At 39.2% G+C, this 27,609-nt stretch overlaps 1 protein-coding gene across 1 annotated transcript in view; it reads left to right on the top strand.

The window, feature by feature from the left end:
• LOC150080761 (uncharacterized) overlaps positions 1-27,609 on the top strand; it is a 187,270-nt gene that overhangs the window by 50,856 nt on the left and 108,805 nt on the right. Inside the window, exon 2 of the mRNA XM_090380812.1 lies at positions 17,602-17,663. Coding sequence (XP_090236938.1) covers positions 17,602-17,663 — 62 coding nt within the window. The remainder of the gene's footprint in view (positions 1-17,601; positions 17,664-27,609) is intronic.

Raw genomic sequence — 27,609 nt, 5'->3', positions numbered from 1 at the left:
ATTAGCTACTCTTTATTTAGTAATTCTTAGATACAAAAAGGACACTCTCCCGGGAGCCCGAAATAATTGAGGATCCCTTTATTTTTTTTTACTACTCTAATACGGTGCCTGGATATCGTAACTATACTCATTTTTTTTTTTTTTTTCCCTTCCAAAATTCAACTCTGTTGGAAACCAAATTTATTCACTTATTTCGTATCAGAGACACCGACAAGACACCCATAGTGCATCATATGGTAATCAAACAGTAACAATAATAAATAATGACTAATCATATGTAATGGAAGCAATTAAAAAAAAAGAAGAAAAAATTCGAATATCGCAAGCTTGAGAAATATAAAAAATATATATAACCAGGTAGAAAATGTTAAATATTTAGTATATGAGTTTATATGTTAAATATATGTCTATGGGACCATCTGAGTAGTCCTAGCGGGTCAGATCAAATTTTTTCCGATATTTTTATCAGAATTTTTTCCGATCAAATTTTATATATATAATGTATAACTGATCTAAAAGCGAGAACCGAAAGCATTCCGTTCTGCGCATCTGCGATATAGCCCATTCATTCCTCCAACCAGCTCATACGGTATATTGATAGCTTACGTGATATGAATGAAAACAGAAATAATTTTCATATTTCTAGTGGTTCGATTTTAATGAAATTTGGGAGCTGAGTTATTAAATGCGAATGGACGGACAAAGAAATAATTATCATATTGGTCCGATTTTAATAAAATTTTGGAATAGCTCGACAAACCTGTTGAAGGTTTAGGCCTAAATGGATGTCAGATGAACTAAAGAGGCTCGTGGCAGAGAAGAAAAATATATGGATGCATATAAAGTATCAGGTAACACAGAAGCCTATGGCAGATATAAACCAGTCTGTAATCAAGTCACAAAGGGCAGGCGAAGGCAGATTACGAGAAATCCTTGGCAAAGGATGGAAAGAAAAACAGCAAAGAATTCTTTACTTATGTAAACTCTAGAAGGAAGGGGATGATTCAGATTGGACCACTTAAAATAGATGGGTTGACTATTGATGATCATGCTAGGGTAGCTAATAAAATAAATTAGTATTTTGCATTTACATTCACACATGAGGAGTTATTCAATGAGGGGAGTGCCAGAAGTTTATCAAACTCTAACAGGGAGCTAAGTGATTTTGTAATAACTGAGAACAAAGTGGAGGAGAAATTGTTGAAGTTAAACATAAAAAAGGCACCTGGGGTGAACGGAATCTATCCAGTTATATTAAAGCAGGCAGCAAAGGAAGTAACAAACCCTTAGCCATAATTATGAGAGCTTCCTTGGATTCAGGGGAGGTCCTCATGGACTGGAGGTGTGCAAATGTATCACCAATTCAAAAGGGGGGGGGGGTTCAAAAGGTGACACAAGTAACTATAGACCTGTTAGTTTAACTTGTGTTCCATGGAAAATAATGGAATCACTGGTTAAAGAAGCATTGCAGGATCATCTAGACAAGACTGCAGTAATAATTAAGACACAGCATGGGTTTGTTAAAGGGAGGTCTTCTCTGACCAATTTGATTGGATACTATGATGTGGTCACAAAGGAACTGAATGCCAAAAATAATTTTGATATCATATACTTGGATTACAGGAAAGCTTTTGATACCGTTGCACATGGAAAACTGCTGTACAAATTGGAGAGGTATAGCATTAAGGGTAAGTTGCTACAATGGATAAAGGGATGGTTGAGTAGGAAACGACAGAGAATGGTAATCAATGGACACTGCTCTTCGTGGACAAATGTTATTATTGGCGTTGCCCAGGGTTGGGTGTTGAGTCCATTGTTGTTTTCTATATTTATCAGTGATATTGATGAAGGTATATCAGGTTTAATGTCCAAGTTTTCAGATGATACAAAGGTTGGCAGGGTTGTTAACGACAGTAAAGACAGTATGCTACTCCAACTAGATCTAGATAAGTTTTTTTTTTTTTTTTTTTATGAAAACCCCAAACACGAAAGGTATTAGAACCTATAGTACTTAGTACCGTGCTTGGGTTGGAGGTTGAGACGACAAAAGAAGATATTTGTTGCCATTAGACTTGAACTTCTGTAGACTGTAATTTTCAGGAAATACGTATGAAGGAAAGGTGTTCCAGAAAACGGCAGTTGAATGAGTAAACGAGGAAAATGAAAAGTTGGTTCTGTGAGTTTGAAGTTGGACAGTAAATGGATGTTGGCTAGTGGCGGCACGTATTCGGACTGTTTTGAACGAGAGAGCGGGAATTATAGAAGCCATTTCAGAAGAACAGTGCCCATGGAAGTATCTGTAGAAAAGTCATGCAGCAGAAACACTACGTCTATGAGACAATGAGTGGAAAGACTGTTAGAGGGGAGTTATTAATTAACCTAACTGCCCTCTTCTGAATGGAATCTAGAAGCCTGAGAGAGGTTTTGGGAACACCGCCCCAGATGTGGAAACAATATTCCATGGTAGGGAGGATTTGCGATTTCTACAGAGTGAATAGATGTTTAGAAGAAAAGTAACGCCGAGAGCGAAAGAGAAAACCAAGTTTTTTAGATGCAGAGGAAGCAATATTTGTAATGTACTTGTGCCAAGAGAGACTAAAAGTCAGGGTGATCTCCAAAAGAGATACTGTATATCATTTTGCTTAGAAATCGGAGTGTCACTAAAGATAAGCATAAAAGCAGAAGAATCCTTTTTGCGAGATATAAGACAAGACTGAGTTTTAGAAGGGTTGAAATCAACTAAGTTGTCTTTGCCCCACTGGAGAATTACCTGAAGATCGGCATTTAAGGAATTGGTATTTAAGGATTTTCGAGAGTTGAAGCTGATTCAGCAGGATAGGTTTTCTCAAAATGGAAAGTGGAATGCAATGTGCTATCATCGGTAAAACTATGGATAGGATTTCCAGTCAATGGAAGGTCTTAATATACAAGAGGAAAATAGTGGGGGAAAGAACTTTACCTTGGGAGACACCAGCATTAGTGGAAAAGTTAGAAGACAGAGAGCCACCTACCATCACCCTCAGTGATCGATCAGAGAGAAAACTGGATAACCAATTACAAAAAACAGTTGGCAAACCATAAGATTGTAAGCTTGTTTAAAAGACCTTTATTCCAAACACGATCGAAAGCCTTTGAGATGTCAAGAGCAACTGCTTGTGTTTCACCGAATTGCATTGAATTCGTCTATAAATCGATAACAAGGCAGAATATCACCAGTGGATCTACACTGACGGAATCCATATTGGCGATCTTTGATCAGACGGAAGGTTTCTAGGTAGTTTAAGATTTATCGGTTAATTGATTTCTTCATTACTTTAGAAAGAGTAGGAGTAATTGCATTGGGACGATAAATGGATGGGAGGGATTTGCCACCCTTTTTAGGAACTGGATATTAGCAAATTTCCAAGCAGACGGAAAAAACACCTTTGGAATAAGAAAGTGAAAAAAGGCGGCAAAGAAGAGGAGTAAGTTCACGAGCACAGGTTTTGAGAACGAGTGGATAAATACCATCAGCACCTGGAGTTGTCAAGACTTTGATGGATCCTGGAGTATCAGAATGAACCATGAACTTAACAATCTTATTCTGGGTGCGGACATCGTAAGATTTGTGAAGAGCCAGAGACTTGCCTGGTTGGGACATGTTATGAGAATGGACGACAGCAGAACAACTAAGAGGATAAGGAAATGGAAACTTGCTGGTAGGAGAACGAGAGGAAGACCGGGGAAAAGATGGATGGATGACGTAGAAGAAGACAAAGATCATGAGAATAAGAAGTTGGAGAAGTTTGACTCCTGGAAGGGCTTACTGGTGGAACATCGTTGAGGTGTTATAACGCCAGAAGAAGACTATAATTGCATGTAGCAACTCAGACTAGCCTGTTTTAGTACACAAGGTGGGAAAAAAGTCAGACACACAGAAAAAATTGAGGTAAAAAAAATTAATTTGCTAATTTTTTTTTTTTTTTTTTTTTTATGTCAAACACAATAAAGTATCTAAGAAAGAAAAGTTGATTTTGATGTGAGGAAAAGGTCTGAGAATTCTTTCATTGACCGTTCAGTGGCCGACTTATTTAATAACGAAAGACTAATAAATATTGTATGTATTCTAAAGGCATTTTATGATTGAAAAGCCCAACCATAATTTTGCTTTGACTGAAACTCTGCACATGGCAGAAAAAGTTTTTCCCATCATTAGAATTTGATTTTTCTACTCTGTTAACAAAATCCTTATCCAGTGAGCTACCAAGGCTCTTGCAGAATTACTTAAACGGTAGTAAAACAAACAGATTTTCTCGCATCTGTTGTAGTGTTCTTTTTTTTTCCTAATAAGATATCCAGTTTTTTTTTTTTTTGTTTTTTTTTTAGGGTTCAAACCAAGCTCCATAGCAAGAAAATGTCTTCAGTCAAAAGAAGAACCAAAGCTTTTTAAACCAAAACTTAAAACCAGATAGTGGAAGTATAAAAATTGACATTGACACCGCAGACTTCAATAAACTTGTTTGTGCCACTCTTTATCCTAAAAGTTCAAAATGATAATTATGAGTAATAAGACAATTTTGAATATAAATACATGTATAAATTTTCTATGAAATATACTTTCGATCTTTCTGTATTTCGGTATTCATAAGAACTTTTAAATCATGATGCATCCCGCTCTGAAATGAAAACGTTTTCCCCTCTGTGTTGTAAAACGAAATAGAGGTCACAGAAACTGTCTACAGTATTATGAAATTAAGTATGGAAAATAAGCATTCAGCAATGCACTCGTTTAATGGTTTTCAAATTTCACTGCTTGTAAAACAGAAGTTTCATACTTCTGTAGAAATTTCTGTCAGTAGAAATTTGATTTAACCAGTTGAAATAGTCAGTATTATTGGGCATTGTATTTGGCTTCATGGAGTTGTTCCTAAGGTGAAATCAGTGCGAGTGGAGTGAAATGTATCAGTAGGTCACTGTACAGACAAGCTGAAAATAGCCGAGCAGTGAACTGACGGGGTTTACATCAGGTTAGAGAACCGTCAACTAGGTTAAGTCAATGCTTTGCTAGTGAAGGTTTTGCTCACCTGAGTAGTGACTATATCAGAAGTGTAAGTGAAGAACGACGTGTAAGTTCACTGCAGGTCACAGACACTGGTGGCAGGCTGGAAAAAAACAAAAAAAACAAAAAACAGGCTAATCGAATTCTCTAGAAGAGAGAGTGTGTTTGTTATTATATCGGACGGAACTTGTACGAAATTCACGCACTACTGGCCAATGAACCGATACAGAGATTAGACTTGCTGCTGAAATGTTAGTCAAGTGAACTGGTTCGGTCGTTTAAAAATTAGTTTAGTAATTTCTCTGAAACTGAACTGGCGATATTTTGAGGACCTGCTCATAATGTGCTTTTTCTTATGTTCTAAAATGTATCTTTTGAATTGCAGTAATAGCCTTTGTACATACACACACCCTAAAAAAACAAAACAAAAGGGGAGGAAGCAGAGTAGCGATAAGGTGTACCTTATCGCTACTTAAAGTGATCTTGGCCCTCTCTTGCTTATTAAATGCTGTAACAAGAGAAAGTCCTTCAACAGAACTTCTTCCGATAAACGTAATTAGTTTCATAGTCGTTATTATGAAGCGTTCGGGAAAGTCCAGTCAATGAACATCCTTGTAATGCTTGCATCATATTGTTTCGATAAAAGTTACGTCACCTTCAGAAAGAATGAAATAAATCTGAACGCTGAAGGTTGAATGCATATTTGGAACACTCATTTTACTTTAGGTAACTTTTCCTTGTCGCAGACGTTACTGTGTACGGAAAAAGAAATACCTATTTCACTTTCCATAAATCGGCGATTCCTGGCTAGCAAAGGAACTGCTTAAAAAAAATCAGCTTTCCTTTCACAGGAAAACGGGAATAAGTACATTTCTTCCATTATGAGCTAGTAGGCGTTGTGCACAATGCGAATTAAGGTCACAAGACTTAGGGCGAAACTGAAACGCGACCCTTCCTAATATTAGCATCAGAATAAGACCCTTAGTTATATGGTGGTACTTCGAGTTCGACCTTAACCTCATTGGTCCCATATTGAGGCCGGGATCTGGAGATGCAGCACCCCGTAGTCCTGGTGTGGATAAGATTGTATTGGGCTGTATAGACAAAGTAATACCGAATCCCAACAAAAAAAAAAGTTAGTGTTAAGTTCATAAAAAAAAAAAAAAAGCAATTGTGTATTTCGCGTGTAAGTCAACTATATTTTGCCTTCAAAATTCGTTCTTAAATTTTCTACTTAAGTCGATATTTTTTTTTTTTTTTTTTTTGCATCTAGTATATTGCAGTAAACTCTGCTTTAAACTGTATTTTTTTTTTTAAATTAATTATTTCTGCTCTTTTCAAAGTTTACATTGTGGCATTTTATTAAACTGCAGACGAATTGTAAAGAAAGCGGTAAGCGTATCTTATAAGGCCATAAAAACAATATTTACAGGCATAAGTGAGAGCATCGCTCGTTAAGATGCTATATGTGTACACTGGAGACTTTGTTCATGTAATCCAGCCCTTCCTTGTTGCCTGTTTAGTACTATACTGCCAAACTTTCTTTGTGTGTGTGTGTAGTATTTTTATTGAAACTATTATTATTATTATTATTATTAGCTGTATGGTGCAAGAAAGCCTGAGGCTTATGCTGCACCATCAAAAATAATTTTCTGAATTACCGAGAGAGAGAAAAAAAGAAGTGAATCACCAATATCCAGCTGAATACCCTGGGCTGTGTCAAGCCCATACTCACCAGATGTGAGCTCCCGGGGTTCAGCATGTCTGTCTATTTTTTGCGTCAAAAGTGGTTCATGACGAAAAAGACTTGGGTTGTTATAATTCAGTTAGATATGAAATTTTTTATGCAATGCAAATAGGCGACTAGGAAGGCACATTGTGTTCTGTCTGTGATATACAGGATCTCCGCAAGTAGGGAAAGGATAGCTTAGAAAATGAGGACTGCAAAGCTTGGCAACTAGACATCTTAGAGAAGAGCTGATACATCTAAAGCAGCGATTTTCAACTCACGACACACTGAGCAAGGTGCTAAAATTGTCAAGGCACACAGTCAGTTTTTTAAGGAGAGATTTTATCTTTTTTTTTTTAATGCCTATACAGTATAAGATTGTGTTTAAAAGTTCAATAGCTAAAATTCTAATAATTTTGTTATTTTTTAAAATAATATTGATCTGGATTTCAAAAGATTTGTTCATATTTGTTATGTTTCCCATTATTGAAATAAGATATCATTGAAAAAGATGCTATATATAAAAAATATCATTAAAATGATTAAAATATCATTTATATAAAAATACCAGTGGGAACCTGTGCTTGGTGATGTCTCTTGTCCAAGGTCGGATGGTTGATAAGCACACCCTCAAGTCCTCCTCCAATGTTTGAAGCCGCGACCTGTGCTTGCTCTTCATCGTGTTCATAGCAGAAAAGCCAGCCTCACATAGATACGATGTAGAGAAAGGAAGGAGTGCTTCAATCGCCTTCTTTGCGATAACGGGTACTCAGGTCGGAGAGACAACCAGAATGAGGGCAAATCTGTTGATGAGTGCTTTAGTTTCAATCCTCTGTCGTTTCTTATTTCCATCAGCCCATCTTCTTCTGCAACAGTTAATTCTGCTGATTCCAACACACTTAACACAACGGATCTCTTAAATTGGTGCATATCACCCATATGCACCAATTTAAGGAAAAGCAATCACTGCATGTTCAGTTCAAGAGGTTATCTTCAAGAAAGATCTTACTCAGCTTATTCACTAGCCAGAAGCACCTTCCAGAAATCCAAGAACCAGGCAATCGACGCGTTCATGGAGAAGATGTCCTGTGGACAGCGAGCCTGGTCGACCAATCAAATCCGGTCAACTCGATGATTAGACCTGGCAGAATGGAGCGATCATGCACAGACTATGTTACTTCTCTGTGCGATCATGCGACTCGGTTCTTCAAAACAGACAGTGAAGCGGCAGGCTTCCTCTGGAACGGTACCCACTACGACATAACTAACCTCACTAAAGTGTCGCTATGCAAAGAGGAGCTAATCAAGGCCATCAACTTCCTGGTCAATAAGAAAACGACGGGGAGTGATTCTGTTCCCATCTTTTGCCTAAAAATCGCCTCCTACTTCATCAGCGAGGAGCTGACGAAGTTGTACAACAGAATATTACAACAGGAAGTCGTCCCAGTTCCAAAGGTGCAAAACCCCAACTCAACTACTGACTACAGGCCTGTAAGAGTACACTCTTACCAATATAATGAAAAAAATTTTTTAATCTGAATTAATTGCTTGAAGGGCAGGGAAAAGTGAAAATTTTAATTAAGGTTTGAATATATTAAGGATTAGAAATAGGGAAGTTATAAATGCGTGAAATAAATAGCAGTTAAATGGAGATAAGAATAACAAGTACTGTACTGTAATACAAAAAGAGTAAACTGAGAATAAACAAAATAGTGGCCCATACAAGGGAGGGAGTGGTCATTTGTGAACAGGCGAGAGAAGGTTACAAGAAGCGGAACAATGGGACCAAGTATGAAGCGCCCGTTTTGATCCAAGCCGCTTTTTGGAAGTAAACGGGAAATAAATGGACAGTCTGGCATTTTCGTCAAGAAATGGCGGAGTTTTAGGTAAGTTGGCAGCATTTCAGCAAGGAAAGTGTAACACGAAAATAGCTACTTTTGAAATCGTGGCATGCATTAGCATTAGTAGAGGCATTTGATGCAAGAAAGCAAGCTTATGCAGCATCAGCCAAAAAAAAAAAAAAAACCCACTTCCAGTTCACCCCTCTGTTCGTTCAAAATACGTGTCCAGCTGAGCCTTAAACTTATTTAGGCTATCAACCTCCACCACAAGGGATGGCAGTCTGTTCACCAACCAACCACCCGCTGGCTAAAGGCAAATTTCCGCACGTCTATCCTACATCTGTCTTTCCTCAATTTGAATTTATGCCCTCTCAGGTGATTTTTCTGAGCTAGAGGAAGAATCCCATCAGCATTGAGCATGCTTAAACCATTCAAGGCTTTATACACCTCTATCAGATCACCTCGCTGGTGCCTAGTCTCCAGACACTGTAATTTGCAAAACTTAAGCCTTTCTTCGTAAGAGCACCCCTTTGTTCCATTCACTAATCTTGTTGCCCTTCTCTGTACTCGTTCCAGCAGCTCTACATCCTTCTTGAAATGAGGCCTCCAGACCTGTATACAGTACTCTAGGTGTGGCCTGACCATTGCCTTATACAATGGAATAATCACCTCCTTATCCCTGCTGGAAAAATTCCTGTATATCATTGACAATACTCCATGAGCTACTCTTGCAGCCCGTCTGCACTGCTCAGAGAACTTCATATCTGCCTGCACAATCACCCCCAAGTCCCTTTCATTCTCTACCACTGTCAGTGTAGTACCACAGAGTTGATACGTTGCTCTGGGGTTGCTGTTTCCCATGTGTAGTACTTTACATTTGTCAATGTTAAACTTCATTTGCCACCTCTCAGCCCATCTGCTCAACCTTTCCAGATCCTGTTGCAGCAGCATAGTGTCAGTAGTGTCCTTGACAACCCTGCCAACCTTGTATCATCTGCAAACTTGGACATTAAGCTTGATATACCATCATCAATATCATTTATAAATACAGAAAACAACAATGGACCCAACACTGAGCCCTGAGGGACTCCACTAATAACATTAGTCCACGATGAGCAGTGTCCATTGATTACCACTCTCTGTCTTCTCCCCCTCAACCACCCCTTTATCCATAGCAGCAATTTGCCTCCAATGTCACACTGCTCCAATTTGTGTAGCAGTCTTCCATGTGCAACAGTATCAAAAGCCTTTCTAAGATCCAAGTATATAATATCAAAGTTATTCCCTGCATCCAGTTCTTTTGTGACTGCATCATAGTATCCAATCAAGTTGGTCAGGCAAGACTTCCCCTTAACAAAACCATGCTGTGTCTGAGCTATAACTGAAGTCTTGTCTAAATGATCCTGCAGTGCTTCTTTAACCAGTGCCTCCATTAATTTTCCTGGAACAGAAGTTAAGCTCACAGGTCTATAATTACTTGTGTCAGCCTTTGATCCTCCTTTGTGAATTGGGGTCACATTTGCACATTTTCAGTCTATGGGTACCTCCCCTGAGTCCAAGGAAGCTCTCATAATTATGGCTAAGGGTTTGCTTACTTCCTTTGCTGCCTCCTTTAATATAACTGGATAGATCCCATCCACCCCGGGTGCCTTTCTTGCGTTTATCTTCAACAGTTTCTCCTCCACTTTACTCCCAGTTATTTCAAGATTCTGTAGCTTACTGCTAGAGTTGAATACACCTCTGGCATTCCCTTTGCTGAATAACTCCTCATGTGTGAATGTCGATGCAAAATATTCATTTAGTTTGTTAGCTACCTGAGCAGGATCATCAACAGTTAACCCATCAATATCAAGTGGACCAATCTGATTCATCCCCTTCCTTCTAGAGTTTACATAAGTAAAGAACTCTTTGCTGTTTTTCTTTGCATCCCTTGCCAAGGATTTCTCGTAATCTGCCTTCGCCTGCCTAACCTCCTTTGTAACTTGGTTGCATATCAACTTGTATCTATCATAGGCTTCTGTGTCATGTGTTAATTTGTAAGTATCCCATGCATTTTTCTTCTCTGCCATATGCCTCATTAGTTCATCTGACATCCATTTTGGCCTAAACCTTGAACAATATTTCTTAGTTGGTATGTAAAGCCTAGTAGCTTCCAAGATAAGTTCTTTGAATGCTTCCCATTTTGAATTTGCTGTTGGTAACATCATCAGTTGGTCCCACTGTATAGAATTTAAATACTGTCTCAGTCCATCGTAGTCGCCTTTACGGAAGCAATAACCCTTACCTTTACCCCTAATGGTAGTTACCTCTTTGAGTAAATCCCACTTCAGCACACTGTGATCACTGCCACCTAGTGGTTCATTTATCTGCAGATTCTTAATGCATGAAGAATCACTGCTGATAATCAAATCAAGAGTATTACTCCCTCTAGTTGCCTCCCGAACATGCTGATGTAGAAAACAATCATCCAATAAATCCACAAAAGCTGTGCTAGTGCGTGAGTAACCAGCCCCCAAATTCCAGTCAATATCTGGGAAATTAAAATCTCCCATTATAAGACTCTCTGATTTACTGGCCCACTCTATTTCCCTGTACAGTTCCTTATTATACTCATCAGAGTCATTAGGCCTATAGCACACTCCTACTCTCAATTTTGATTTCCCAATGCTTATGTCACACCAAACTGACTCAACACTGCACTGTCCAGCGATGTCGACTGGCTTCACTTCCTTGGTTTTTATGTGTTTCTTAACTAATAGCATAACCCCTCCCCCCTTTCTATCCTTTCTGTAGACGTTGTACTCCCCAAATTGCAGTTCTGCATCCCTTATATCTGTGTGACACCACGTCTCTGATATCCCAACAATATCTGCCTTTGATGTTTTGAGCAATACCTCAAATTCATCAAATTTATTTACTAAACTCCTAGCATGAAAGGATTTTTTATTTACTAAACTCCTAGCATGAACTCCTACATGAAAGGGTTATAATGCGGAGATGCTAAATAACAGGAAAACAAGAAAATTACAAGATAGGGTTTGGTTTGTTCACGAGCGAGAGATAAAAAAATTACCACAAATATTTTTTTAACAAATAGGAAAGAGTAAGAAATTAGCAGAGTATTGGGATTAGTTCAGAGACCTGTGGGAGGAGGAGGTTCAAACTGCTGAGGAAAAGGGATTCGGATGTGTCAGAAGTGAGGATAAAAAAGTGAGAAAGTTCAGTTGTTAGAGATGTGGGAGTGGGGATTTGGAATTTGGCGTTTGGAGTTGGCAAATCGTGGTAGAGATATGAAGAATAAAAAATTGGGGTGGGTTATGTACGGGACGCAATCGTTTAAGGCGTGAATCCGTCTTTGTGTTATTAGAGGAAGAGGAAGATGTAAATGAATATTCTCTAGTGAAGTATAATTTTATTTATCAAAGGCCGATGATAGGAGAAGTAAGATACATATGGCATGGTATTTACATCGATGTTTCTTACAAAGGTTGAAGCTATACAAGTGTTGCCCAGAGTAGTGAGTGATGTAGAAATGTACTTCAAGTTAAACTCACGTTGAACTTTTGAATTTTTCTTTCCAATGATATACGTTTCTTACATTTTCTGTTCATATTTCCTTTGCAATTTTTTTGACGTTATGAAAATTTTTTCAACTCAGCACACTTATCGGCTTATAACTTTACAAATTTTATTTTATTGGTTATTATTGCTAAATAATATTGTAGATCCTGTTATTCTCCACAAATCGACACCAATTTCAATGTCCTATCTCTTCGCAATCCAAAGTTACACTGCCCAAACGCCGCGCGGCGTCGCCATTTTCAGTGTTCACGCGCAAGCGCTACCTCTCACTGCTGCACACCCCCACTACCCACTATTTTAGACACGGACATAAACCCTCTATCCAACAAATTTTAAATCATTAGATTATCATTTATAGTTTACGAGATATAAGCGCGACAAATCTTGCCATTTTTTTGGTCGCTAGAGTTTTCGTAGAGACCCCCCCTATACCCGGCCGAATTTAAAGACGTATTCACGTCAAAAAGAAAGAAAGAAAGAAAAAAAAAAGAGTGAGGAGGTGAGGACATGGAGAGGTGTTTTTTTTTTTTTTTTGAGTAAAAGTTCAGAATTTGGAAATATTGAGAGAAAAGAAAAAAGAGTTATGGAAAGAGCGTGGAGAGTTTCCAAAAAGTTTTGGGAAGTTCGGACGAGTGAGAAACGAAAAGTAAAGGTAGAGAGTTGGCCCTCAGTCGGTTGATCGGCGTGCCTAGCAACGAAATCACATGCTGTATTTCTGAGGTTATGTCGTATGAGAATCTACACTTGCGTCTAGGGGCCGGTCACGTCGAGAGTGAGCCAGGTATGCAGATATGCGAGTCGAGAAACCTACACGAGAAGTGTCCAGTCCAAGAGCCCCAGAAGGAGAGATAGACCGTCAAGATTTGGCGGTCTATCTCTCCTTCGGCGGTCTTCTTACATCCGTTTCAAATCTTCCAAAGAATTGAAGTAGCAGCACCATTTCAGAACGTGTGTTCCAGTTTTTATGGAACCCCGAACTCAGACTCATAAGCTAAACTCTCTGAGAAATTGTTTGATAGTTTCTTTCAAAGGAAATCTCCTTGTGTAATATGCAATTAAGTTATTAAGTTGGGTTAGATATAGATAAAGTCAATAATCATGAAAAGATGTAAGAGTACTAAATAGATCAAGAAAAAAAAAAGGGTATTAATAATATAATAAATCATAGGCGTAGTAGGATGAGCATGTGGTGTGGTAAAGTATATTATTATTCTAGAGTCTAGACAATGTGTTACCAGATAAGATTCTAGTAATGTGTTAATCTGTGAGGGGAAGAAAAAAAAATTATTTTATTCAGAGACCTTGAGAGAAAGGGGAACCCTGCCCTGTATTAGAAGGGGGGAGTAACTAAGATAGAAATAAGTGATTTTGTAATAAGTATTACTGATGTTAAGGGGATGGAAAAAGTAATTGATTTGATATGTGTTGGGAGATAGGTGATTTGATATAAAAAAAGTTATTTGTAATAAGTACTACTGATGCAAGTAATAAAAATCGTAATTGATTTGATAGATAGATGAAAATCGTGATTGATTTGATAGATAGATAGATGATAGACACTGGTGATTTGCAGTAAGAGACAACTGATGTAAAGGAAGAGAAACACCTTTTCCAAACAATAGTTGGAATTTATAAATTGTGTGTGAGAGTTTACCTCTAAGGAAAAAGGAAAGTAAGGGTTGTATTAATCAACGTAAATTATGTATACATATGAGGAAAATGTGAAAATAGTTGATGTGTGTGAGATGGTGAATTGTCTTGTATCATAGTTCCTATATGTGTAAATTTGAAATTTGTATGCATATATGTAAAATTTGTTTTATATAAGTCTCATAAAAATTGTTAGTTATGTAAATTTTGTTATATAATGCTTATTAAAAGTTTATTTATAGTAAATTTTGTGTTGTCTTCATGCTTTACTAACTTACCGCTTTACACACCCTAGAATTTATAATTTTCAGATAATTGCAGTCAGAGTTGCGATTTGTGTCCGCCCGTGACTTCAGTAGAGTGAAAGTCAACAACAACAACAAATATTTTAAAGAAATCATAAATAAATAAATAAAGGAAATTAAAGAAAATCAAAAGGAAATAAATTTTTATAAATAAACGGGCGACCACAGGCCAATTTCTATTTCCTCGCCTTTTCTCAAATACCAAGAAAAGTGCATTTTCAAAGCGGTCGCCAATCAGATCCTTTCCCAGCACCCTCTGCACTGTCACAACGATCACCAATAATATATCTGCAGGCTCTAAATTTGAAAACCCTTCAGGATCCTGCATCTGAAAGTTGCCTTTGGCTCAGTACAGATTAATCATCTCATGTGCCCCCTGGAGAACTACTACAGTTTCACAGGTAGTCTCAAAGCTCCTCAGAAGTCTATTCACAAGAGAGTTCTCATCTTCCAACAAGGGAGTAGAGTGTGTTTAGTGTCAAACGGCACCAGGTGTTTCCCCCATCTCCGCGTAGTATACAATCTGGCAGTGACAGTGTTCTGTGAAACAGAACACTGTCAATGCCAGAGGTTTAAAAGTGGATTTTGTATATATGTAGTGTCGTGTACCGTTGTTCCTCTGGTCATTTAGCCGTTGGGCCCCTAATGGGACCCAACGTTGTCCATACTCTGCCACGTAGAGGCAGACCAGGTACACCAGTATTATAGTTATTTACTCTGGCAGGTCCTGTCACCTAATTTCCTGAGATTTCAGTGGCAAGGACCTAGAAGAAAAAGAAAAAAAAAAAAAAAAAAGAGGGGAGAAGAAATAGGGTTAGCTGAGGTAATTAAAAATTGTGTTGATTAAATTTTTGAGTATGGGGTATAATTACTTACTAGGGATTGGTTTGAACGCCACTCATGAAAATTTTTAAGAGACAGCAGGGAGGGAGACTGAAGACAGGGGGGAAACAGACAGAAATATGGGGTCAATAGAGAAGGCGACCCCAAGATGTCAGTGCGGCAGGCCCATGCCCACCCGAGGGAAGGAGAGATCAGCGGTGGGAGGAGACAAAGAGACCGTCAGCTCCCCCCCCGCTAATAAGAAAGAGGAAGAAAGGACCATGCAAGGGAGCATGATTCTGAGAGCCAAGATGGCCTTGAACAGCAGAGCTGTGACTAGTCTTCTTAGGAGCTCCCGTTCGGTGAGTCCAGTCCAGTCTAAGAAATGTCACTCATGGGAACGGTGTCCCATCTTCCAATTTGTCCTAGTTACGGCCTGAGTCTGGTCGCACTTGGGACACATGTCCCTTCCAATTGTCACTTAAAATGTAGAGGGTCCGTTCAGTGAGTCTGGTCCGGTTTTGGGGTCACTCCTGGGACTGATGTCCTGTTCTTTGTGGTGACGCAGACGTAGTGATTGGTTGGTTTGCACTTTGTTGTTACAGCCTGGATCTTCCAGGGTGTGTGATTTTCTTGCAGCAGGTTGACCAGGGCTTGAGGTTATATCAAAGGCGGGTCCAGTCGGTTAAGATCGGCAGGTGGAGGAAGTGTCCAGCGTTTGGTAAACATCTTTTGGGCAAAGTCAGAAAAGGCTCTGTAGGTGATTTCATCCTCCAGTAGGAAATGCTCCTGATTTGTAGGTATAAAATGAAGTCGGGTGACAGGTAGACTACGGAGATCTTCGTACAACTCGCACTTGTACATAAGATGGTGCCAGGACTCCAGGAAGCCCACGCACACCTTGGTTTATCAGTAATTCCCAGTAGATTTAGTTTGCAGTGGATTGCTCTGTTCCCTGTGAGGAGGTAGGTCGTATATAAGCCTGAGGGGAACCAGGTCGGATACTGTGTATATGTAGTTTGTACACTTGGCAGGAACTTTCGTGTAATTTTTCCCTTTGTGGAGTCGGTCCAGCATTGTTGTCTGATGGGTTTGTAGTCTCCTTTTCTCTATGGATCGGTTATTGGCAGGATCTGTGGTAAAGTTGATGAATGTAGTGCTGGTTCCACGGTTCAGATGGTAGAGCATACCCACACAGGCAACTTTTAGGTCTAGGGGTAGAGTCCCTGCAATCACCTTAAGCGCATGAGTTGACACCTTGTTATAGGCACATGTTATGGTCAAAAGGATCGATCTTTGGATTATGTCCAGTCTTCTCCGACTCACTGCTGTTGAGGATTTACGGTACCAGGCACCTGAGGCGTATGTGATGACCGGAATCAAGACTGCCTTGTAGAAGAGCGTAAGGATGCGCCTTCTCAGTTCCCAGTCCCGGCGAGTGACCCTGGCGACCATTGCTGTATACTTTTTTATTTTTGCATGGATGTTGTTGAGATGAGGGACAAATGATAGAATCCAGGATGACGTCTAGGAATTTTAACTCAGTTTTCAGCCTGATCTCCTGTCATAAATTTTTATTTGTGGTGGCTTTGGAGTTAGATAGCCTTTTAATAATATGGACTGGCTTTTGGTCGGAGAGATGGTTAATTTGTGCTTCTCAGCCCACATCAGGAGGGTTGCTAGAGCTCTGTTAGCGAGGTTCTCCATCTGAGCCCTGGAGTTGGCGGCGAGGATCAAAGTGAGATCATCCGCATAGGCCTGCAAATGGACGTTTCCAAGGTCCAAGCAAAGAAACTCGTCGAGGACGTAATTCCAAAAAAGTGAACCAAGCACAGAACCCTGCGGATATCCACGATAAATTTGGCGTTCCACCCTGCAGTGGGGGGCCTGTATTGTGATTTTTCGGTTATTCTGATAGTTCCGGAGACGAGAATGATCCTCGTATTGATAGATTGGCAATTAGTTCGTAATTGTGTCGTAATTTCCTGTGTTTGGAAGTTCAGTGGGCATAATCGTAGGCAAGCCACAAATTTGCGATGTCATCAGTATTTCGGACTGTAGTTATTTTGCAGATCTTTGCGAAGAGCTCAACATGTATTGACTTCTGGGTTCATGAAATCTTATGCAATGTGGGTAGCCGACCGGGCTAGCCGGGTGGGTAAAGTACCTGCCTGGCAACCCAAAGGTCGCGGGTTCGATTCTCGCCTCGGGCTTGGATCAAAGTACTGCAAAAACCTTGGGAGGTGCATTATGGCCACAGAAGCCTATGCGCCAACAACTACCAAAAAAAAAAAAAAAAAAAAAAAAGCAATGTGGGTAGACAAAGTATCGCATGTGGTGATGAGCGACAGTTGATGCCGATCCGATCCAGGCTTCAACCGAATTTACACATTGGTCACGGACATCTGGTCCTTGTTCTTTCGTAGCCACTCTACTCATACAACCTGCCTTCATGTTGCGGCTAGTGTTTTATGCCACGCATCTTTTTAAGGATGCGTGGCGTAATACACTTTTTTATCATTTAAACTAAAAAAACCAACATTTGGAAACTTTGATTTTGTTTATCATTTCTTGACACTGTTAATTCTAATTAAAAGTGTTTTACTATTTATTAAACTATTTTTACATTTTCAGCTTCTAACGACGCCATCAGGGAAAGAAACTTAGAGTGCGTGAATTCCTACATGGGAGCTGAGGTAATCTTTTCGTACTTTTCTTTGTAATGTTATATCTACGAACTGCAATTGCAAGTTGGCCCAGAAAAAAAAAGTAAAAGTGGATGAAACACGGGAGTATGTTCTGTTTCACTTAGCATTTTTCAGGGCCACCTTGTCCATCTTTAGGAAAATGGCTATTGAAAGAGTAGTAACAGAAAATACTCCTAAATTTACTGGATGTAGGATGATAGATTAATTTCGACTAAGATTTAAGTTGGTGTTTTTTTTTTTTTTTTTTGTTTACAAGTTAACCAAGAAATAAACATTAGACGTTTAAAAATCCGTATGTTTACACGTTGTCACTAAAATTAAGCTTTTATATTCCTGAAAGTTTTGAAATTACTTTACTTTTCTAATTAATTCTTAATTAGAATTTCAGTTTAATTTTAGAAAAAATACGCTTTTGCTGTGCTATTTATTGTTTTGTATTAGTACAACATAAAATATTGTTCAACAAAATCATATAAGCACTGTAGCTAATGTCGATGAAAACGGTAATTGCGTTATAGCACGCATAATATGAACTTTGCTATCTCCTTCTGGAAAAAAAAGTGAGCGAAACACAGGAGATACTACTATGCAAACAAGATAATACGCACATATTAGAATTAAATCAGAATTAAATTATACGTAAACGTATCAGAATTAAATCAGAAAATACGTAAACGTATTTCCAGAAAACGGCAGTTCAATGAATAAACGAGGAAGATGTAAAGTTGATTCTGTGAGTTTGAAGTTGGACAGTAAATGGATGTTGGCTGGTGGCGGCACGTGTTCGGACTGTTTGGAAAGAGAGAGCGGGAATTATAGAAGCCAATTCAGAAGAACAGTGCCCATGGAAGTATCTGTAGAAGAGGCATGCAGCAGAAACAGTGCGTCTATGAGACAATGAGTGGAAAGATTCTGTTAGAGAGGAGTCGTTAATTAACCTAACTGCTCTCTTCTGAATGGAATCTAGAAGCCTGAGAGAGGTTTTGGGGGCACCGCCCTAGATGTGGGAACAATATTCCATGGTAGGTCGGATTTGCGATTTATACAGAGTGAACAGCTGTCTGGAAGAAAAGTAACGCCGAGAGCGAAAGAGAAAGCCTAGTTTTTTAGATTCTGAGGAAGAAATATTTGTAATGTGCTTGTGCCAAGAGGGATTAGAAGTCAGGATAATCCCCAAAAGAGATATATCATTTTGCGTAGAAATCGGAATGTCACCAAAGATAAGCATAAGAGCAGAAGAATCCTTTTTGCGAGATATAACACGGGACTGAGTTTTAGAAGATTTGAAGTCAACTAAGTTGTTTCTGTCCCACTGGAGAATTACCTGGAGATTGAAATTTAAGGAATTGGTAGCGGATATTCGAGAAGTTGAAGCTGATTGAGCAGGGCAAGGTTTCTCAAAATGAAAAGCGGAATGCAGTGTTGCTATCATCTGCAAAACTGTGGATAGGATTTCCAGTCAATGGAAGAAGGTCATTAATATACAAGAGGAAAAGAGTGGGGGAAAGAACCGAACCTTGGGTAACACCAGCATTAGTGGAGAAGTTAGAAGACAGAGAGCCATCTACCATCACCCTCAGTCAGCGGTCAGAGTGAAAACTGGATAACCAATTACAAAAATCAGTTGGCAAACCATAAGATGGAAGCTTGTTTAGAAGACCTTTATGTCAAACACGATCGAAAGCCTTTGAGATGTCAAGAGCAACTGCTTGTGTTTCACCGAACGTTTGCATTGAATTCATCCATAAATGGGTAACATAAGCCAGAATATCACCTGTGGATCGACACTGACGGAATCCATACTGGCGATCGTTGATCAGACGGAAAGTTTCTAGATAGTTTCTAAGAGTTGGCAGTTAATTGATTTCTCCATTATTTTAGAAAGAGTAGAAGTAATTGCAATGGGACGATGGTTGGATGGGAGGCATTTGTCACCCTTTTTAAGAACTGGCTGGATATGAGCAAATTTCCAAGCTGAAGAAAAAACACCTTTTGGAAGAAGAAAGTGAAAAAAGGCAACGGCAAAGAACAGGAGTAAGTTCAGGAGCACAAGTTTTGAGAACAAGTGGAGAAATATCATCAGGACCTGGAACTTTCATAGCATCAAAATCCTTATGACGGAAGACAACAGGAGGCATTGAATGGACCTTGCTGGAAATGGTGGGAGGTGTCTACCTAGATCACTAATACTGCAATAATGTTGAATGAAAAATGGGATGCTAGCAGGTCAGCTTTATCCTTGGCTGAAGTGACAATAGAACCATCTGGTTTTGACAGTGATGGGCAAAAGTTGCGGCCAATAGCTTTGCCAAGAGACCAGAATGCTCGGCTACCATTAGGGCAAGAAACAAGTTTGCTACTCTTAGCCTGTTCAAAATCTAGTTTGGACTGATTAATAACTGCTTTACAATTGTTGCGAGCTCTGGTGTAGGCAGAAAATGAAACTGAAGAATTGGAAACAAGCCAATTACGTTATGCAACATTCTTTTCTTGAACAGCCTTAGCACATTTATTGGAAAACCAAAGTTTAGATAAAGGAAAAGATTTTAAGGTGGAGTGTGGAATAAAGGATTCCATTCATACAAGAATAATTTCACTTACACGATCTGAGCAAACGTTGACATCATTAGTTTTGAAACAGTAATCCGACCAAGGAAAAGAAGAAAAGAAATCTCGCAGGTCATCCCATTTTGCATTCTTGTAATGCCAAACAATACGAGGTTGGGAATAGCCATGAGATAAAGGCTCCATTGGAGAAGCAACAATCACCAAGTTGTAATCTGAGGTGCCTAAAGGACCACTCCCCTCAACCGTGTACTTAGAAGGGTTGTTTGTGAGAAAAATATCAAGGGTATTGGCTGTATGGTTAGAATTGTTCGGCATTCTTGTAGGTAAATGAACAATCTGTGCAGTCATTAGTAATTGCAAAAGTCTCAGTATCACGACCAGCTGGGTCAGTGTGACCAGAAAACGGAAGCGAGTTGAAGTTGCGAACATTAAAATCACCAAAGAAAATTGCCTCACTGTTAGGAAAGTTGGACTGGAGAAAGTTAAGTTGCAAAGAGTTCCAATTGATTAGTGGAGTTGGGAGAATGATAGAGAAAACAGATGAATTTGACAGAAAGAGGTAGAGAGATTTTAAGCCAGGAAGATCGAAAAGAGGAGATTTCAAATTACCAAGTCTCTGACAGGTAATATTGGAAAGGACATATGCACAAGTCACCACCTTTGAAGCGAAAGGAATCATACAGCGAATAATTTGGGTAATTGAGATGAGCGGTGGTTGAATCAACCGATAACTGAGATTCTGTCAGAAAAAGTAACTCTGAGACCGTGTGAAAAAATCCCTTAAGTTCCTCCATGGTTGTTTCTACATGGTTGTTTGTGTGATCTTATTACAGCTGTTCTTAAATTACCTGGCAGTTTCATAAATAAAAGCAATTTAAAAACCCTTTACTCATTCCTCCGCACAACTGGACTTCGTTAAATTATTGAATCCACACCTGCATAGTGTGGCAGATGTGGATTCAATGATTACTAGCAACTCAGTGCTGCTTTGAACCGTCATTCATACTTTTCATTTATAATACATAGAATGAAAAATGATAGCTTAAAAATTAAATATTTTAATACTGCAATAATTCGCTATATTTCTGATAGTCATCTTAATCTTATTTTAAATTTATTTAAACAAACAATTTTCAAAACGTGTTATTTAAATGGAAACTTTTCTGTGTGCAAAAAAGCTTGTCTTCCATCCATTGGAAGAGCAGGTTTAAAAAAAGTATTTGTGTTAAGAAGCTGTTTTTTTTTTTTTTTTTTCTGAAAAATTTAAAGAAACCTGTGGTATTTAACATAGCATCACAAACCGTTTTAAACGTATATTAACGTGCTTCTCTTGATGATAATATAAACTGAATTTAAGTCTTTACTTGCAACTTTCTCGCCATTGCATGTGACAATATATCGTAAACCTTACGTAATATTACCTAACATATTTCTTAAAGTACATAATTGGATAATCCTCAATATATTGGTAAAGTCTCTACTCATTTCAAGGATGTCAAGGTAACCAATTCCCATATATAAAGCTGAGCGCAGTGACGTAATTAGTCTGCAAGTTTGCTGCGTGTAGCTTAGCAAAATCTTGTTTTATGTAATTTATAACTGTACATCTGTTATTGCAGTTTTCTGTTCATTTGAGGTTACGTGCAAACAAGTTCTGACGTAGGGATACCATTCGCAAGTCGAAACTTCGTCGTCCCCTTTCCCTCCTTTAGTTGGCGTTAATTACGTTGTTTCCGTCAAGCCCAAAAATAATGACATCCAAAGTGGCCTCTATTCTGAAAAAGTGCTTTAGTGTGTTTAACTTTTATTGTTATTTTCATTTTTTGTCTAAAAGACACTGAGAAATGTTTCTTTTCAGAAAACTATAATAAATGAATAGAGAATTTGTGACCACATGGATATATCTCGAGCATTCTCGTGTGATCTTCATGCAAATTAGCAAAATTGATTTCTTAACACCACTGAATAATAATTAGTGGATCGATTGGTTGCTTAGCGTTTCGGCGGAGGCAGCTAAGACCATTTAGATGTCAGTAGGGTGTATATATGGCTATAAATTCTGTACTGTATATTCTTTTGCTCAGTTTGACTGTTCTTCTGGATGACAGACTCTAATTCCCTGGAGGAAAACCATGCTACTCCGAGTGGAGATTAACTAATTGGTCACAACGTGAAAAACTCGGTGGGAAATCTTAGTTGTATTAGAATAGGCAAATGATGCAAGAAAGTTTTCTTGATTTTCTAAAAAAAAAAAAAAAAAAAAAAAAAAATCATTTTCCTTTTCGGGTAACTATTCCAGTTATCTACATCAGTGGTCTCCAAACGTTTTTGGTCGTGCACCCTTATTTTACTTAAAAGGACTAGCGTGGAATAAAAAATTAAATATATAAGTTCAATATATATTTTTTTATTTATAAATCATTTACATGGAAGTGGCCATTATCTAAGATCACAAATAAAAAAAAAATACAAAACAAAATTAAATTGAAGTTCAAGTACAAAATGGTATGAAATCGTTATTGTAACAAGTGTAGTAAATGTAATGTAATACTATTTGTTTTATTTATAAATAATTTACATGGTATGCATTATATCTAGAATCACATATAATTTGAAAATATCACAATCTAATTCGATGCAAAAATACAAAACAAACGAAATTGAAATTAAAGTACAAAGTGCTATTAATCAAATCAACAGCATTCTTTAGTGGGAACAATGTACTTGAATATTTTTCATTATTGTTGTGTATCTTGGTTTCATATTTTGGAACACAGCTCCCCCCAAGCTCTTGTTCCAAGTTCAGTTTATTTCTAAACGTGGTTTTAATAATAGTCATTGCAGAGAAAGTCACCTCACATATATATCAAATGGAAGGATTGCATCGCTCGCTCTGTTTACCAAATCAGGATACTCATTTTCAAACCCATCCAGAAATTATGAAACGGGTTTTTTTGTGAAATTCAGCTCGTAAATTTCCATCTTCCGTAATGTCAATCAGCAGTCCTTCTTCCGCATATAACACGCCATCTTCTTCCACAACCACCAAAGCAACTTCATTATGTTCTCCCTAATAGATCAACTGTCTCCTACCTTCTGGCAGTCCAAACGGCAATTCTAAATGCATTTGAGGCCAGATCAGAAATGGCGGTTGTTTATGCCGATATCGAAGCTACTTTTGATAGCCTCAACATCACAGCCCTTCTGAATCTCCTAACCAATTTCTTCCGGATAAAAGGTGACGTTTTCTCTTTTCTGCACTCACTCCTCTGGAATATAACAGTGTACTTCACTCATCGCAACCTCTCCTATACCCGATCCATTAATACAGGTGTGCCGCAAGGTGGCGTTTTATCGGGGCTACTTTTTACCGTCCTCCTTATTCCGTTTGTGTATAACAGAGATGAATTACCTACGCCGACGATATAAAGTTCCTAACCGAAATACCACCATCCGCCGACAGGGGAGTGATCACATTGGAAATCTGTAATAAGATCACAGCTTTCTCTAGCCATCTCAACCATTTCGGTCTTAAACTGAACCCCTAAAAATCCGTTATTATGCTTTTCTCTCTGAAGAAGTGTCCCACATTCATACAACCCTCACTGGAGGGTGCAATTATTCCAAGTGTAACTAAACACAAAGATCTCGGTGTAACCTTCGACCCAAACCTTAGGCTCAACTGTCACATCGAATGTGTTCTACGCAAGATCAGCCGAATGCGCTGGATTGGCCGATCAACATCTTCGTCACAACACAGACGCAAGAACTACAATCAGTTATCTGCAAACCGTTATGTATCCTACCTTTCTATATGCCTCTGAAATATGGACCTCCGCGGTACCTTCTCTCACGAAGCCCATCCTCGCCAGCGAATACTGGATACTGAAGTGGGCAACCCGCAGACATCGACTTTCCCCCTCAACAGCGGACCACCAGCATGGCCGACCAACTTCAAATTCCACGGCTGCCTCAAATAATCGGCATGAGGAGAACTGTGACCACAGTCAAAATGCTGGTTGGCAAGATCAACTCCCTTGACTTCTGGGATATATGTCAGTGGCATGTTCCCCTACCTTCCCTAAGAGCCACCCCTCTTCTTCAGCTACAGCGGAACAGGCTGAAGATCAGCGACAGATTTCTACCCGGTCAAGTACTTCCTACAATACAAGCCCTGCTAATGATTGGAGTAGACCTCCAGAAATTCCCTTCGGATCGCAATTACAGGCGCTCGTTGGCCAAACTTGTTCCGCTTTTGTTTGGCCCCTGATGTCGACTCAAACCGATATCTCTACCTGCTATCTGTATGAGGCGCAGAACGGCACGTCGCAGGTACACCGACGAACTATTTCACAAGAAAATGAGAAACCGTATACCGAACAACTTAATGCACGCATGTGAAATATTCTGACTTCTGTGAATATTCTGAAATATGTGCCTTGTTGTACTGTCTGCCTCACAACTATGTATATACTCATATCTATAGAACGGTTAATGCCACGTTTTTAAGTTAATTTCATGTTATGTTATCTTTTTGTTATACTGTACATAGTTTTATATCACCCTATAAAATTGTCAAGCTCCTGGCTGTGGCGGGCACATTATTGTATCGTTACTGTACAATAAAGATTTCTTCTTCTTCTTGGGCAGTGATCGGCAGGTGTTGAATCTTTACGGTTTAAACAAATAGACTCAAAACCCATTGATATTCTTCGTTTGACATATTTCCAAAGAAATTTGAAAATTCGGTTTCAATTTTTGTAAGTGCCCAAGTATAGTTGTTTTTAGAAGAAGAAAATACAGCAAAGCCAGTGGGAGCAGTAACTAACTAAATTTAATAAGTTTTAATACGACAAGTAGCTTTCGCAGTAACGAACTCCTTCTTCAGCAAGTAATACAGAAATGCAAACATGACATAACTCGTTAGAAATGGAATAAATAATACTAAATATGCTGTACGTGATCAAATGACTGGGACAGCGCGTACATGAGCGCGAGTGATCAGTCATTCACTAGGCCATATCAGGCGATTGTTGTTGGTGCGCGGCGCGCATATGGGATTGCTGCCAGCGTTTGTCGTATTTCAATACTACTGACTCCAAAATTGGGTGTAGTCTTGTACCTCTACTGCGATTTAAAACTTTGTGACAGCTTGATATATTCAGGGACTCTAACTACAGGCGGTAATAGTAGTGTCGAGATTGGTCGATCACCTCACTATCGCGCCTGGGGTTGGGATCATGATGAGTTATCCAAAAATGTTCTGCGATTGCAGTGTGTTCAGAGGCACCCAGGCGGATGGATCTGTCATGTTCCGGAGGCGGTCCTGAAGACGTCTGGAGCTTTCCACTACTATGTAGTGGAAAGCTCCAGAAAGCTTGAGTAAGAGACCAGCGGAATTACTTAACAAGTACAGGTCACTGTTGAAAAAAAAGCCGTGAAGTAGGGTTGAATTTGAAAGTGTCTGCAATTCTGCCCAGACACGATAGGAGGGAGCATATGATGAGAGCCTTGTCGATCAATTCGGCCCTGGAAAGATTGTGCAAGGCTCAAGGGGTAGAATTTTTTTTCAGCCTGGACTGTACTTGTTAACAGGAGAGATTTCTTCTACAGGGATGGGATACACTTAAATAGAAAGGGTGCAAGAATATTTGCTGATGCTATCGAGGCAGTGTTAGGTGGGTCGGAAAACTGCTAGCTTGGGGGGAGACAAAGACCAATAGATTGACAGTAGCCACTGGCAGAGGTGAAAGAGATTCTTGCACTGCTTCTATTGGAATGAGCAGAAGCCTGAAAAACAAGATGCAGGATATTTCAGAGACTGCTGGAAGTCATTGCGGTACAAGTAAACACATGGGTTGTGTTAGGGTAGCTAAGAATAGAAACAGGTGCATGTACAAAGGGTACTAGGAAAGTTTTGCAATACAGCTTTGTTTATTTAATTTTTTCAAAGTAATTTCCTCTACATTCAATACACCTCTCCATCCTCCGAAACCAATCTTTAAACCAGTTCTGCCAAGTTTCACTAGGGAGTAAAGCACACTCGTTGTCCCAAGCCCGTAGAAGGTCCTCATCACTGGAAAACCGCCTCCCTTTTAGCTTCATTTTCACATGCGGGAACAGTGCAAAGTCGCAGGGAGCAAGGTCTGGCCTGTAGGGAGGGTGCTCGAGAAGTTTCAGTCCTGTCGTGGTCAAATATTCGGTGCAGGCTTTGGCGCGGTGAGCTGGAGCATTTTCGTGATGGAGGTACCAGGTGTCCATTCTTGACTTTGGCCGCAGGTTCTTCATAGATCCAATGACTTTAGGCAGGCATTGTTCAGTATACCACTTAGCTGTGACTGTCTTCTGCATGTCCAAAACGACACGTTCCACAATTCCACTCGATTTGAAAAATACAGCTATCATTTTCTTCTTTACAGATCGGGATTTTCTGACAATTACGGGTGTGTCGTCATCATCAAAGACCCAAACTTTGTTTTGAGCCTTGGTCGGCAGATCGTAATAGTACAGCCAAGTCTCGTCACCTGTCACGATGTTGTTCACATACCGAGATTGTCCCTTATCAAACTTTTTTAACATCTCCCGGCACCAAGTCACACGTCGTGTCATCTGCTCTTCAGTCAGTTGATGCGGAACCCAGAGAGAACAAAGTTTCTTCACGTGCAAATGATCTTGCAGAATCGAACGAATTGCTGGTGCATTTAGGCCCAAAGTATCCTCTATCTGTTGGTAGGTCATTCGCCTGTTTTCGTCAAGCATTTTCCTCACAGCAGTAACGTTTTCCTCCGTAACTGACGTTCGTGGCCTTCCCGGCCTCTCAGAATCCTCCAGAGTGAAATTTCCCCTTTGGAATTCTCTATACCACCTGAATATCGTTGTACGATGTGGACAATCATCATCTAGTGCAAGAGTCATTTCTTCTAAGCACTGGTCTATGGTTAAACCACGCACGAAATTATACCGCAAAACTGTCCTTATCTCATTTCGTGACCACGATGCCATCGCAAGCACTTTACACTCTCACTACTAATGAATAACTGAGCCCATCGACTTGGCGCGGCGGCTGCTATGCACGTATGAACATGTCTCAACATGCAGCAACAAGCAGCTTCCTGTGATTCATTGTTGCGTCATATTGCAAAACTTTCCTAGTACCCTTTGTATACTTGCGTGTACACCAATGCTAGGAGTTTAGTAAATAAATTTGATGAATTTGAGGTATTGCTCAAAACATCAAAGGCAGATATTGTTGGGATATCAGAGACGTGGTGTCACACAGATATAAGGAATGCAGAACTGGAATTTGTGGAGTACAATGTGTATAGAAAGGATAGACAGGACAGGAGGGGTTATGCTATTAGTTAAA

This window comes from Mastigoproctus giganteus, chromosome 9 (assembly GCF_048544385.1).
Source record: "Mastigoproctus giganteus isolate SK-2022 chromosome 9, ASM4854438v1, whole genome shotgun sequence".
Taxonomy (NCBI): domain Eukaryota; kingdom Metazoa; phylum Arthropoda; class Arachnida; order Uropygi; family Thelyphonidae; genus Mastigoproctus; species Mastigoproctus giganteus.
Note: the sequence above shows the minus strand (reverse complement) of the source record. Positions and strands in the feature narration are given on the sequence as shown.